The following is a 15364-nucleotide window of genomic DNA, read 5'->3' as shown; positions in this document are numbered from 1 at the left end:
GGCTGGTCCCTCTTCCCAGCCAGGCAGCAGGTCCTGGGAGATGAGAAGAAATAGAGCAGGGACCCTAGAGGCCCTGGCCCCGGCTCCACGTCCCAGCAACCACTATACACAAACATTCCTCCGCAGCTTCCCAGGCGGGCAGGAGGGGAATGGGACCCTCCGTCAGTGGCTGCGAGGCCGGGCAAATGTTGGCTGTTCCTGCCCCAGTGTGTCCTGGGCAAGGTGGGCAGTACCCATCGAATCACACCCTTGTCTCTTTTTTCTTATATCTGTGTTTTGTGATCACACAAACCTCCCGTTGGTTTACATCAGTGGTTCTCAACCTTCCTAATGCCGCGACCCTTTAATACAGTTCCTCATGTTGTGGTGACCCCCAACCATAAAATTATTTTCGTTGCTACTTCATCACTGTAAATTTGCTACTGTAAACAATATGTAATTATATATGTGTTTTCCTATGGTCTTAGGTGACCCCTGTGAAAGGGTCGTTCGACCCCCAAAGGGGTCGCGACCCACAGGTTGAGATCCGCTGGTTTACATCCATATATGTACAGATTATTAAGCACTTACTATATTTCATGGGGTTTACGTTCATAATCTCCGTTACTCCTCATAGCCAAGTACTATTCCCAATGTACAGATGGGAAACTGAGGCACCCAGAGATTAAAGCGACCGCCACCACGTGTTAGTACTGGAAGGAGCCTCGGGAAGACCTTGTGACCCTGCTGGCCCAAGTTGGCCCATGCCTCGGGGAAGGAGGGCGGATGATGGTGGTCCACTGGTCTTTCCTTCGTGACTTCCTCCCAAACCTGTCCTCCAGGAGGTGGGGTGGACTATCTATTCACTTGTCCTCATGGCCCTGACCTGCTGACCTCTTCCTCACAGTTGATTTCTTCATGTTAGTTTAACATTAACCCAGAGGGGTCAGGAGGAGCCCGGAGAGTCCCGGGAGCGGACACACTATGCCGCACGTCCGAGGGCCGTGGCCCGCTGGCTGCCTGGCCGTGGTTGCTCTGTTTAGCCTTGTGCACAGCCAGCATGGTAAGGAGGGCTTGGAAGCTGGGACAGGCTGGGGGGCTAGGAGATGGGCCCGTGGGCGGGGGTCCCCTTGCTCGACAGAGAACCCAGAGCCTGCCTCCAGGTGGGCTTCAGCCCACGGTATCCAGCTTAGGGAAGGAGTCCGGTGCTCAGGGCTGGCTGGATGGGACCACTTCTCTCTTGCAATATGGCGAGCGGGCTGGGGGTGACCAATTAAAGGAGCGGAGGCCATCCCAGACCTCTGCTTTCGGAAGCCGCCAGGGTAGGCCAGGCTCGCTTCCTGCCCTCTCGATGGGCTTCCTCAGGCTACCGTCCCACCCCTCCTACTGCAGTGTTCCTGGCCCCTCAGCAAGCACTGTCGCTGCTCCAGCGGGCCCGACGTGCCAACAGCGGCTTCATGGAGGAGCTGCGTAGCGGCAACCTGGAGCGAGAGTGCCTGGAGGAGCAGTGCAGCTACGAGGAGGCCTTCGAGGCCCTGGAGTCTTCCACGGCCACGGTGAGGGCTGGGGGCCCTCCCAGCGGGCCCACCTCTAGGACCACAAATGAGGGGAACAGGGAGCTCACAGTCTTCGCTGATAATCTCACCTCTGGGCCCCATTTCACTGGGCTGCCAAGGTGAGCAGCCCTTTGCTTGGAGGCCAGACACCAGGTCCCAGGGCCGAGGGAGGCTCCAGGACCTCAGGGGCCTCTCAGCTGTCAGACATATGACTATGTCGGGACCTCTGGAGCCCCAGGCCCCCGTGGCCTCTCGGCTTTGGCTTTTCTGCTAACTCTGCCACCTCGAGGTACGGGACTCTGGTGAGGCTGGGAGCCCTGGCAGCCTTTCCCTCCCTTGGGGCTCTGTCTGGGCCTCACGCCCTCTCTCCTCCTGTCCACCCACCCAGGGCAATCCCTTCCTGTCTTTGTTGGGGTGAGGGAGCGCCCCTCCCTTCAAATACCCTTCTCAGTGGACTTGGGCTTTTGGAAACAAAAGTAGGGAACTCTGCCATAGACCTCCCAGAGCCTCCCCTGTGTGACCAGGGTAAGAGGAAAAGGAAAGTATAACGAGACATAACATTTAAGAAACAAAACAAAAAGGGTCCTGCCACAGCCTCACACTCAGCCCTTGTTTTGCAGGATGCGTTCTGGGTCAAGTACACAGGTGAGCACAGGGAAAGGCCTGCTTCAGGGAGGGCGTGCTGGGCCCCAGTTAGAGCGTATTCTGCTCTGGAGACTCTGGTCCATCAGTTCATCCACCCCCCACCCCCTGCCTCTTTCCTTCCATGCATCTGTTGTCCATCTCTCTGTTTCTGAACGTTGTCCTGCCCTTGACTTAAGCCCATCCTGTCCCTACCCTAATACCAAAGGTGTTTCTGGGTCTCTTCCAGCTTGTGACTCGGTGAAGAAATCTCGAGAAATGCTCGTTAAATGCCTGGAAGGTGAGGACCTGACATGGGGGTGGCGGGACCGGATGCCAGGGGGCCAGCCTGGGAGAAGAGCAGAGTAGGGGTGGGTTAGGAGGTGGCCCAGCGGGGCAGCCCCTAGCACCTGACATTCCCTTTCCATTCCTGTGATCAAAGATGTATCATTGTGCCTGGCTCTGTGCCTGGCAGTCAATACGATGATTAATATTGGAGAAACGAGCAAATGAATGGATAATGAATTAACCTTTAAGGCCTCACTCTCATCAGGGCTCCTCTTTCCCACGTCTCCAGGACAGAGCTTTAATGAGGTCACATTCATTCTCCAAAACCTGGAGTGGCTCCCCATTGCTTCCACTACAAAGCACCAGCTTCTTAGCCTGGCGAAGTTTGCAGGGTCTAGCCTTCACCTCCCCTCTAGCCTTATCTCCCATCACACCAACCATGACCCAGACCCCATGCCAAGATGGTCCGACTTCCTGGCCCTGGCTCTCATTATCGTCTTCCCCTGGAGCAGTCATTACAGCCTGCTGACAACATCCCTGTCCTTCGAGGATTAGTTTAAATGCCATCACCTTGCAAAGCCTTATAATACACTGTTAGTGTGACAATAGGCTCCATAACATGGAACTCTAATTGCTGGCCATCCTTTCAGTGGTTAAATAACTTATTCAACAGACATGTGATGTGCCAGGCACTATGTCGAGTGATGGGGGTTTTAAGAGATCAAGGAGCTCACGGTTTCACAGAAAAACAAAAACACGAGACATCCAGGTGATTGCTGGGAAAGTTCTGTTGCAGGTGCCGAGAGAACGTCAGAAGAAGGAGCCTTTAGTTTGTCAACAAACTCAGGGACCGCTCCCTAGAAGAAGTAGAGTCCTACCTGGGTTTGTGGGACACACCGATGAGTGTATATCAAGGCAAAGGAAAGGGCCTGTGCTAAGGCCCTGAGGCACGAGGCGCTAAGCTAACAAGGCAGGTAGCCCAGGGCCTGACTAGGCCTTGTTCCCGGGTTCATCCTGCTGGCCACGAGGAGACACCGCGTATAATCAGCTCCACGAGGGCAGGGACCTGCCTTGACGAGGACTGACTTGTTCATCACGGTGTCCTTAGTCCCTGGCACAGTGCCTGTCGGAGGGTTGCCACATGGTGGGCACCAGTAAATATTTGGTGACTCCTGTTAAATGGATTGGACAACTGCTGAGTGCAGAGGAGGTGCTGAGTAAATTCAGGTGAAGGGTTGTGAGCTGGGAGCCAAGCTTTGCTAAGTGACGGGGGGGCAAATCCTGCAGGTAACTGTGCCGAAGGTCTGGGTATGAACTACCGAGGGAACGTGAGCTTCACCCGGTCAGGCATCGAGTGCCAGCTATGGCGGAGTCGCTACCCACATAAGCCTGAGTGAGTGACGGGCAGGCCTGTCTGCCAGCGGGCTGAGAATGGGGAGCAAGGAGACGGGGTGGGGGTGGCAGGGGAGACATGGCCTCTAGCTGAGCAATTTCCTTTTCCAGAATCAACTCCACCACCCACCCTGAAGCAGACCTGCAGGAGAATTTCTGCCGCAACCCAGATGGCAGCACCACGGGGCCTTGGTGCTACACTTCAGACCCCACTGTGCGGAGGGAGGAGTGCAGTATCCCTGTCTGTGGTGAGCGGGGGCCATTGGGTGGTCCATGGCCAGGCAAGGGGTCTCCATGGGGCCAGGGGCCGTTGGTCAGGGAGGTCAGGAGACCAGAGAGTGGGCTTCCAGCCTCCACCCACCCTCCCATCCTCACTTCCGTACGACCCAGGCTGCAGCTCATCCAGATATGCCTTCCTTCCTGCTCGGGACACTGTTCCCTTCAGCAAGGCCTCCCCGGCCATTTCAGTCCACGTGCCCTTTTCTGAGCACCTCAGAGCATTATTATTTCCCTCCAGGCAGCAGTTAGCTACCGTCACAATAATGCTGCAGAACCCACAAAATCACCACCACCACAAAAGCTCAGGGGCATACACCAACAAGCATTCACTTCTTACGTGTCTGGGGTGGGCTGGGGCGGCGCGGCTCCTGTGTCTGTGGGTCCATGATGTAGTCTGGGCTCGGCTGGTGGCTCTGCTCCAGAGCTGGGCTTCCGCGTGGCTTAGGCGCAGGTCTGCTCCACACATACTCACTCTGGGGCAGAAGCTAAAGGCATCATCTTCCTTTGGTGATGGCAGAGTACAAAACTCGGCAGAAATACACCATGTGTCTGTCTTCAGGCCTAGGCTTAGAACTGGCACAGTCGGTTCTGCCCACGAGCCATTGGCCAGTGCAACCACAAGGTCAAGGTCAAGGTCAAGGTCAAGAGGTGGAGAAAGCATGCTGCCCTGTGTAGACGTCTGGAGTCCTCCCAGCTGTATTTCCCGTGTGCCCCTAAGAGAACACAGAATCCTTTAAAAACTCCAGGCAGTCACTACCAATAGATTACAGGTAGCCCTGCCATAGTTACGGAGGTGAAACCTAGTTACTATCTCGGGCTTGTGATGCACCAGACACGTCTACATTTATTTTGTTTAAATCTCTCAACAACCCTGCGAGAACATCAGTCAGTACCCCTTTCAGAGGCAAGCACACGGCAGCTCAGAGAGGCGTTACCTGAGGTCTTGGAGGAAGAAGGCTCGAGGCAGGGATTCAGCTCCGGGCTGTCTGGCTCCCCCTGTGGTCCCACCCTCTCTGCTCCCTTCCTCCTCACCCACCAGGCCAAGATCGCCTCACTGTGGAGCTGACCCCGCGCTCCAGAGTCCCCACAGCGAGCCTGTCACCTCCGGCTGACCAGTGTGTCCCTGAGCGTGGCCAGCATTACCAGGGTCGCCTGGCGGTGACCGTACAGGGGTCCCCCTGCCTGCCCTGGGCCAGTGTGCAGGCCAAGGCCCCGGGCAAGGACCAGAACTTCAAACCGCTTGTGCCGCTGGTGGAGAACTTCTGTCGCAACCCAGACGGGGACCAGGAGGGCGCGTGGTGCTACGTGGGCGGCGGGAAGCCCGGTGACTACGAGTACTGCGGCCTGAACTACTGTGGTGAGGGGGCAGGGCTGGGGCCCGAGACAGGGCACGAAACCCGGAGGGAATAACAGGAACAGCCTTCCCTAATTTACGGTTACCACGTGCGCACGTGAGTACGCTCACTGCAGCCTTCCACTGCCCAGGTGGGACTAGGTTTTCTCCCCATTTCACCGCTGAGTATAATGAGGCCCTGAGGTTCTAGGAGGTGGGTGAGGAGTGGCCGGGTCCTGTCCCAGCCGGCGCCTGGCTCTCTGCAGAGGAGCCGGTGGACGAGGTGACGGTCGATGGGCAGAGCCTGGACCTGGAAGCGGCCATCGATGGGCGCACCACCGAGGAGAAGTTCCAGCCCTTCTTCAATGAGAAGACCTTCGGGGCTGGGGAGGCAGGTGAGGCTGCCAGAAGTGGGGGCAGGTGGGTGCGTGGTCGTGGGGCAGGGTCTGCGCTCGGCCCCTCACCACCTGGCTTTGCTCGCAGACTGTGGGCTGCGGCCTCTGTTTGAGAACAAGTCGCGGGCGGACAAGACGGAGCACGAGCTGCTGGAGTCCTACATCGACGCGCGCATCGTGGAGGGTTGGGACGCGGAGAAAGGCCTGGCGCCTTGGTGGGTCCCTGAGCCCAGCTGCCTTCACTGGGCTGCAGCCCTCACCTCTGCCCCCGTCCCTGGAGGGGTTCTCTCCCCCCACAGGCTTCATGGGTAATGGGCGCCGAGCACCGGCACCTCACTGAGTCCCAGCGATCTTCTGAGATTGGCTTTGTTAGTTCTCATAAGCGGGGGCATCGCTGAGGCCCAGGGCGTTTCAGTGACGCTGCTGATGGACAGTCTGGGGCCAGGAGAACGGGGGTCAAGTCCACAGCAGGGCCTGACCCGGAGCTGGGCTCAGCTGCACAGCTCTGGCCGGGAGGGAGCCGGAGAGGGGTGCTCAAGGCAGGACGCTGCCCCTCCCTGTCACATGGATGGCCCCGGCCCCAAAGGTGACCAGGTCAAGCTGGGGCCTGGGCCCAGCAGGCAGTTCTGTTCAGTTCTTAAAAATGGGACTTTGTACTTCTGGGGCCAGTGGGCGGGGGCGGGGGGCGGGGGAGCAGCTCCCTGGCTCTCATGCTCCCTGTTCTCCCTCACAGGCAGGTGATGCTTTACCGGAAGAGTCCCCAGGAGCTGCTGTGCGGAGCCAGCCTCATCAGTGACCGCTGGGTCCTCACTGCTGCCCACTGTCTCCTGTACCCCCCTTGGGACAAGAACTTCACTGCGGATGACCTTCTGGTGCGAATTGGCAAGCATTCCCGCACCAGGTACAGAACTGGGGGCACAGGGGTCTGGCGGGGGTCTCAGCCCTCCAGCGTGATGGTGAGGGGCTCTGGTGCATGTCTGTCCGCCTCCCGCCCTGGAAAACGGTCTGTGCCGCAGAGTCTGTCCTGCCACATCCTGATAGGCTGGGAGCTGGGGTCAGAGGAACTAAGACTTTGCAAAGAGCAAACTCCTGGCCTGTCTCCAGACACCAGGACATGGCCCAGGTGTGACCTTGAAGAGAGGCTCTCTGGACCAGAGCCTGCCGCCTGCGTCCCTCCCCATAAGCCCTGTGCAGCTCCGCCCGCGGGTCCCCCTGACTCTCAGACCTTGAGGGCAGGCGGTTTCCTTCCTCCGGGAACCGCTGCCTCCGAGTGGCTTATGGCTTCTCCGTTTCTCTGTTGGGGTCTGCGCAGGTATGAGCGAGGCATCGAAAAGATCTCCATGCTGGAGAAGGTCTACATCCACCCCAGGTACAACTGGAGGGATATCCTGGACCGCGACATCGCCCTGCTGAAGCTCAAGAGGCCCATCTCCTTCAGCAACTACATCCACCCCGTGTGCCTGCCCGACAAGCAGACGGCAGCCAGGTGGGGCAGCCAGGGGGCCGTTAGCTGAGAAGTCTGGGCTGCGCTCTGGGCCTGACTGACCCTGGTAGGCCTTGCAGAAGGGCCTTCCTTTTTCCAGGCCTCAGTTCTTTGAACAAACCTGAAAGTTCTTTGTGCACTGGTGTTTGAGATTCAGGTCTCTAAGGGATGGTGTTGGGGCTAGAGAGGCTACTGGAGGGTCGGTTCTCACCAGGTCCCTCTGCCTTCCCCAAAGGTTGCTCCAGGCTGGATTCAAAGGGCGGGTGACGGGCTGGGGCAACCTGAAGGAGACGTGGGTAGCCAGTCCTTCCGAGGTGCAGCCCAGCGTCCTGCAGGTGGTGAACCTGCCCATCGTGGAGCGACCGGTCTGCAAGGCCTCCACCCGCATCCGCATCACCGACAACATGTTCTGTGCTGGCAAGTCCCCCGGGTGTGGCTCGGCGGGAGGGAGCAGCGGGGCCTCAGGTTGGGGGAATGGAGACATGTTAGGAGCACAGACCTGTTCAAGCCCTGGCGCCAGTCACTCACAAGCCGCATGACTGGGCAACGTCGCTTAACCTCTTGCAGATTCCGGTTCTTCCTCTATAAACGGAGAGAAAAGCCTCTGTTCCAGAAGGCTGTGTGAGGGGTTCAGTGAGGTGTCGTGCTGGTCACTGGTTAAGTTGTCAGGATGTGTTGGCCCAGAGAGCAGCAGAGATCTTGGGGGTGGAGGGAAGCCATTGATGTGTTCAGTCATTAAACAGATATTTATCGAGTGCCTACTATGAGCCATGACGTATTCCAGAGTGTACAACAAGGACTCAGATGAACAGTGCACCTGTCGTCAGAGAGCTTTCCTAGAAGGAGGGAGTGTCAGAAAACAGATTTAGAGTAGCAATCCCTGCTGGGAAGAAACAGGAAGCAGAGTAAAGTAAGGGAGAGAGAGAGATGGGGACAGGAGTGCTTTTCTAAATAGAGTGGCTGGAGAAGGTCTCTCTGAAGTGACATTTGGGCAGAGACCAGAAGTGAAGGAGTGAATCAGTCTAGGGAAGTGTACTGCAGGCTGAGCGGACAGCAGGGGCCAAGGCCCTGAGGTGGAAGCAGGCTTGGTGTGTCTGAGTGGGAGGCCTGAGTGGCCGGAGTTCAGTTAACACAGGAAGGACAGCAGGAGATGAGGGAAGATTGGTGGGCAGGCAGAGATGGGCACTTCCATTAGGGCCCGGAAGGACTTTGGCTTTTATTGAGATAAGAAGTGATTGGAGGGTTTGAGGCAGGTGAATAAATGGTCTAACTTAACTTAAAATTTTTTTTAAATGTTAGTGTAATTTCTTTCAGACTCACAGAAAACTGCAAAAATAATACAAAGAATTTCTGTATATCACCATTGAGATTCTGCCACCCCCACTTTGCACAACACACATACACACACTGTTTGAGAGGAAATTGTGCATATGGTGATTTTTTTTTTACCCATCTAATTGAGTATTTAAAAAAAAAAGGATGCTCTCTTACATAACCACAGTATAATTACTAAATCAGAAAATTATAATGATAAAGTACCATTATCTAATCTATAGACATTATTCAGATGTTTTCTATGTCCTACTTGCTAATGTCTTTTTATAGTAAAAGACAAAAAATGTTTCTCTCCTTTGGGATCCAATCCAGGGTTACTCACTGTATTTAGTTGTCAGTCTTTGTCTTCCATGACCTTGACATATCTGGTGAGGACAGGCCTGTGACTGTAGACTGGCCCTCCATTGCGTTTGTCTCGGGTTTCTTAGTGATCAGATTCAGGCTGAGTGATGTTGAGTCCTCGGTGCATCCCGGTAGCAGGCGTGTAATGTCTGTATGTCTCATAACTGGTGAGACTAACTCTGACCTCTTGGTTAAGGTGGTGTCTGCCTCAGCCAGGTTTCTCGCTGTAAAGTTCTGTTTTTCTCTTTGTAATTAATAAATATCTTGTGGGGAGAAACTTTGATACTGTCTATCCTGTTTCTCATCAAATTATTCTCCCAAACTATGGTGGCTGCCAAATGGTGATTTTTCTAATTCTGTCATTTCTGCAATTATTATTTTGTGGTAGAGACGACCTTTGCTCTAACCGGTTTGGCTCAGTGGATAGAGCGTCGGCCTTCAGACTGAAGGGTCCCAGGTTCGATTATGGTCAAGGGCATGTACCTTGGTTGCAGGCACAACCCCAGCAGGGAGCGTACAGGAGGCAACTGATCGATGTTCTCTCTCATCCATGTTTCTCTCTATCTCTATCCCTCTCCCTTCCTCTCTGTAAAAAATCAATAATAAAAAAATATATATATATTTTTAAAAAGATTAAGTATAAAAAAAGAAAAAAGAAACATTGATGTGAGAGAGAAACATTGTCAGTTGCCTCCTGGGGATTGAATCTGTAGGGGAGGATCCTCCAACCAACTGAGCCACCCAGCCAGGGCCCACTTTGTTAGTTTTTTAACTTTTATAACTTTTTGCCACTCAATTAAAATTTTTATGTAGTCAAATTTCTTAACAAAGTTAGGAAAAAACCTTGCTTATGCTCAGGTCATAGGGAAATTCCCATGGTTTCTTGTAGTGCTTGGTTTCATTTTTCTACACTTAGATCTGAGTCTTTGGACTTTATGCTTGTGTATGATGCAAGGTATGGATCGAATTCATCCTTTTCCAAATGCCTCAGCAGCTGTCCACACCATTTATTAAAAATTGTATCTTTGAAATCACCTTTGTCACATAATAGATTTCTATGTGCTTTAGTCTGTTTCTATTTGAAGACATTCAATTTGGATCTCCTGATCTTTGTTCATTATATTAAACACCATCTTGTTTTAATTATAGAGGCTTTAGAGTATGTTTTAACATCTGGTAGGGCTTATTGTCTGTCATAGTTTATCTTTATCTGAGTTTTCCTGGAAATTCTTACGTATTTGTTTTTCCATGTGAACTTTGGTATCAACCTGTCTAGCTCCATAAAAAGGTTTGTCGGTGTTTTTGTTGGGATTATGTTAAATTTATAAATGAATTTAGGGAGAACTGACATCTTTCTGTTGTTGTCATTTTATCCAAGGACAAGAAATGTTTCCCCCTTTGTCCAGGTCTATACTGTGCCTTTTTATAGTGATGCAGTGTATTATGACTTTTTCTCTTTGACACCTTGTTTTTTCCCCTCTTAATTTTGTTGAGTAAATTAGCTGGTGGTTGCAGAAAAAAACAAAAGATACCTAGGAATTTGACTTATTTATTAGGCTTATTGTTTTTCAATTCTGTACCTCATTAGTTTTTGCTTTTACCTTTTCAAAAATTTTCTTATGCTTTTTAAAAAAATTTTATTCTCTTTTGAGTGTTTTTTAAAAATATGTTTTATTGATTTTTTACAGAGAGGAAGGGAGAGGGATAGAGAGAAATATCGATGAGAGAGAAACATCAATCAGCTGCCTCTTGGACACCTCCTACTGGGGATGTGCCCACAACCAAGGTACATGCCCTTGGCCAGAATCGAAACTGGGACCTTTCAGTCCGCAGGCTGACTCTCTATCCACTGAGCCAAACCGATTAGGGCTCTTTTGAGCTTTTTGAACTGACAATTTGGTTACTTAGAAAATATCTTTATTGGTTTCAGAGAGGAAGGGAGAGGAAGAGATATAGAAACATCAATGATGAGAGAGACTAATTGGTTGGCTGCCTCCTGCATGCCCCCCACTGGGAATTGAGCCTGAAACCCGAGCATGTGCCCTGACTGGGAATCAAAGCATGGCCTACTGGTTCATAGGTTGATAATCAACCACTGAACCACACCGGCCAGGCTGGTTAATTTACTTTTTAAAAAAATATATATATTTTTTTATTGATTTCAGAGAGGAAGGAGGAGAGAGAGAGAGAGAGAGAGAGAGAGAGAGAGAGAGAGAGAAACATCCATGATGAGAGAGAATCATGGATTGGCTACCTCCTGCAAGTCCCTCACTGGGTTGTGGAGCCCACAACCCAGGCATGTGCCCTTGACCAGAATCGAACCTGGGACCTTTCAGTTCCCAGGCTGAGGCTCTATCCACTGAGCCAAACCAGCTAGGGCTGGTTAATTTACTTTTGATCTTTAATTTTTATTGAGTGCATTTTTCCTCTTTATAAAAAACACTAGTGTTATTATTTTTTTAGAATAATAAGTTATCTCTAATTTCAATGTGTATTTTTTAAAAAATATATTTTATTGATTTTTTTACAGAGAGGAAGGGAGAGGGATAGAGAGTTAGAAACATCGATGAGAGAGAAACATCGATCAGCTGCCTCCTGCACACTCCCCACTGGGGATGTGCCCGCAACCAAGGTACATGCCCTTGACCGGAATCGAACCTGGGACCTTTGACTGGCTGTCGCTCCATCCACTGAGCCAAACCGGTCAGGGCTCAATGTGTATTTTTTTTTCACCCAAGGTGTTTAATAGGTGTTTTTAAAAATTCCAGATGGGAGGGGCCTTTTGTATTTTCACTTTAATAATTTTGAGTTTTACTGCATTATGAGAGTATTGTTTGTAATATTTCTCTACCTTATGGAACTGATTTTTTTTTTTGAGACAGAGCTGTTGGATTAATTTCTGTGAGTGGTTCATATGTGATTGAGGAGTGTAGGTGTGTTCTTTATTCAGATGTTTGATACATATTCATAAATGTACCTTATTATTTAGATAATTTAAATCCTTATTTTCAGTTCATTTGAACTGTCTTGTACTGACTTGGTGTGTTAAAATTTATTATAGATGTATTTGTCTCCTTGCATTGCTTATAGTTTTGTTTTTTTTTTTACTTTATAAATGTGGTTGCTGTTTTGTGCAGATATTCACAATTGTTATTTATTCATTGTATGTAAATTATGGCTTTTAGCTTTAAATGTGTCCTTTTTTATTTTCAATATTAGGATTACTATCCCTGCTCTTTTTGTTTCCATTGGCCTGATATACCGTTGCCCATCTCTTTAATTTTAGCCTTTGTGAATCACTTTGTTATATATAGCATAGTTGAGTCTTGCTTTGTGAGTCAAATGAAAACCTTTTTGTTTTGTATTGAGTTAAGCCCATTCATATATATATATGATTGAATTAGCATTACTTCATTATTTTATAATATTTACATATATCGTGCTTCATTTGCTGTGTTTTCCCCTATGTGATCTTTTAAGAAAATATATGTTTAGGAAGGTTTACATTTTTGTTCTATTGATCATCTTTGGACTTACACCTTTGTGAAATGCCCTTAGTTCCTTTTCTTTTCTTTTTTTTAAGAATGCCATTTATTTTATTTTTTAATATGTTTTTATTGATTTCAGAGAGGAAGGGAGAGGGAGAGAGAAACATCAATGAGAGAGAATCATTGATCAGTTGCCTCCTGCACGCCCCCCATGTCCCTTACTGGGGATCGAGCATCAAGCCTGCAACCTGGGCATGTGCCCTTGATCGGAATTGAACCTGGGACCCTTCAGTCCACAGGCCAATGCTCTATCCACTGAGCCAATCCGGCTGGGCTCCTTTTCTTATATAACTTAATTGTAACTCCCACCCACTGGCTATCTAACAGTGAGTTTCCTTTCCTTTCTCTTCTCTCATTTTGAGCCGCATTTTTTTCTACTTGTCAGAACATTGGTCCTTTTGCCGAAGCACTAATCTCTTGGTTGGATGAAGCTCATCTGCTAGTAGATTCTTCAAGAAGGGTTTTGAGCATAGAACTTCCTGAGCTCTTATAGAATTGTTTTTCTGTAGCCTGACAATCAGCGTGGTGGCATATAAAATCTGTGGTTCACATTTTCCTTCCTTGAATTTTTTGAAAATGACGGCTTTATTGTTTACTTTGTATGTAGTTTTTGAAAAGTCTGATGTCGGTATGATTCTTTGGACCTGGTAAGGTATCTGGTCTTTTTGCTTGGAGGCCTTGAGGGTTCTTCTTCAGAGTTGAGGGTTTCAGGCCAGTGTTGCCTGGTGCTCAGTGGATCTTTCAATATGTACAATGTTTTTATTTCTGTGCAGTTTTTTTTGATATTGTAAATATTCTTTTTTATTACTTAGTTCTTGAGGGACTCAAATTCTTCTTTGGTCTGAGTTCCATTTCAACCACTCTTTTGCTTTGCATTTTTCTTATTGTTTTGTCTATTTTTGTTAATCCTCACCCGAGGATATTTTTCCATTGATTTTTAGAGAGTGGAAGGGAGGGGGAGAGAGAGAAAGAGAAACACTGATGTGAGAGAGACCCATCAATTGGTTGCTTCCCACATGCACCCGGACCAGGGCTGATCAAGCCTTCAACCAAGGTACGTGCCTTTGACCAGAATCAGACCTGAGACCCTTCAGCCAGCAGTTGACACTCTATCTACTGAGCCAAACCAGCCAGGGCTGTCCACTTATTTTTAATTTTTGAATTTCTGAGTCAAGGTGTTTTTTCACAGTCCAAAAATTTGAGGAAATTTAATTCAGTTTTGTTTCATGGGGGAGGGTTTTTATTAGCTGAGGTGTTTTAATCCTCATTTTATGTTTCCCTATAGTATCTTTGAATAGATCTATTTAGTTTTCTTTTATTCATTGTGTAGATTTGGGGTTATTTACAAGGGTTTACATTTCAATTGGGTTTATATGTCAATCACACTCACTTTTGTATCCCATCCCCATCACCACTAATTAGATATATTAGGGTTGAAGTTTGGGTGCTCTCTGTATTGTAGTTATGCTGGAGGTGTGGTGTTTTTGTTTGTTATATAAATATACATATTTTATTGATTTCAGAGAGGAAAGGAGAGAAACATCAATGAGAGGGAATTATTGGTTGGCTGCCTCTTGCACAGCCCCTATTGGGGATTGAGCCTGAAACCTGGGCATGTGTCCTTGACTGGAATTGAACCCGGGACCCTTCAGTTTGCAGGCCAGTGCTCTATCCAATGAGCCAAACTGGCTAGGGCGAGGTGCAGTTTTTGTGTAGTTTCTGTTGTTCCGCATTGTTTGTGGAGGGTATGTGGTGAAGTTTGAATAAAGGCAGCGCCACCATTGTCCTCAGCTACCTGTAAGTCTAACATATTTTTTAAGTCCTACCTGTTGAGTGGAAAACTGATTGTAGGTGGGCAAAAGCAAAATTAGTTCCGGGGTAGAGGTGCATGTGATGTGACCAGTGTAGAAGTGGTGAGAAGTGGTTGGATTTGGGACATATTGAGGAAATCGCTGACAAGATTTGTACAAGAATTGGTGTGGGGTGAGAAAATGCAGAGTTAAGGATGATGAGAAGAGGTCAAGTGGACACTCATCTGGTATGTCTCTACAAGGGGCTGGAGTATGAGCTATGCTCCTGAGTACTGCTGTTCTCTCTCAAGGTTACAAGCCCGATGAAGGGAAACGAGGGGATGCTTGTGAAGGTGACAGTGGGGGACCCTTTGTCATGAAGGTAAGCTAGCTTCTCTAAGGCCTGCAGCTGGTGGGTAGATCTCTTGGTGGGGTGGGTAAGGAGGGACCCCAGAATTCAGTAGTAGTTACCTGATAGGGCAATGCTGACACTACCGTGGACTTGACAATTGAAAACCTCATGTTTCTTCCTTAGAACCCCCATAACAACCGCTGGTATCAAATGGGCATCGTCTCGTGGGGTGAAGGCTGTGACAGGAATGGAAAATATGGCTTCTACACACATGTGTTCCGCCTGAAGAAGTGGATCCAGAAGGTCATTGATCGGTCTGAAAATTAGAGGACCGTCCACATTCTAGGCTCCTCACTGTAAGATCACAGAAACCAATCCAGGGAAAGAATTATATTTGTGGTTTGTTCCTAAAACTTTAGTTCTCAATAAAAGTGACTCTGTGAGCCTCATTGCTCCCAGTGCTATTCATGGGCAGCTCAGGTAGAGCCGGTACCATTACCAGATAAGGTGAGAGGGGAGATATATTCATAAATGTACCTTTTTACTTGTCATTTAAGTCATCTATATCCTTATTTTCAGTTCATTTGATCTGTTGTACATATTGCTGTTCCTGTTGGGTGCATATATGACTGAGGGGAAACTAGGCCCTACAGCCTACGGCAGGTATGGCA

At 49.3% G+C, this 15364-nt stretch overlaps 1 protein-coding gene across 1 annotated transcript; it reads left to right on the top strand.

Moving 5' to 3' along the window:
• The first annotated feature begins 664 nt into the window (after positions 1 to 664).
• On the top strand, positions 665 to 15142 carry F2 (coagulation factor II, thrombin). Its single transcript, XM_006091985.3, has 14 exons — positions 665 to 1042; positions 1372 to 1535; positions 2156 to 2180; positions 2407 to 2457; positions 3732 to 3837; positions 3948 to 4084; positions 5155 to 5472; positions 5715 to 5843; positions 5932 to 6058; positions 6577 to 6744; positions 7156 to 7329; positions 7562 to 7743; positions 14653 to 14723; positions 14877 to 15142. The coding sequence occupies exons 1-14, from the start codon at positions 964 to 966 to the stop codon at positions 15018 to 15020; spliced, it is 1875 nt and encodes a 624-aa protein (XP_006092047.1). The 5' UTR covers positions 665 to 963; the 3' UTR covers positions 15021 to 15142.
• Positions 15143 to 15364: the final 222 nt, after the last annotated feature.

The sequence above is a fragment of the Myotis lucifugus genome, unplaced genomic scaffold (genome assembly GCF_000147115.1).
Source record: "Myotis lucifugus unplaced genomic scaffold, Myoluc2.0 scaffold_97, whole genome shotgun sequence".
NCBI classification, from domain to species: Eukaryota; Metazoa; Chordata; class Mammalia; order Chiroptera; family Vespertilionidae; genus Myotis; species Myotis lucifugus.
The sequence above is the reverse complement of the archived record's forward strand: the minus strand, read 5'-3'. Positions and strand labels throughout refer to the sequence as shown.

Coding starts and splice junctions, on each gene's coding strand:
- F2 (XM_006091985.3), top strand. CDS start 964: ATGCCGCACGTCCGAGGGCCGTGGCCCGCTGGCTGCCTGGCCGTGGTT. Junction 1,536..2,155: donor TGGAGTCTTCCACGGCCACG/GTGAGGGCTGGG, acceptor CTTGTTTTGCAG/GATGCGTTCTGGGTCAAGTA. Junction 2,181..2,406: donor GTTCTGGGTCAAGTACACAG/GTGAGCACAGGG, acceptor GGTCTCTTCCAG/CTTGTGACTCGGTGAAGAAA.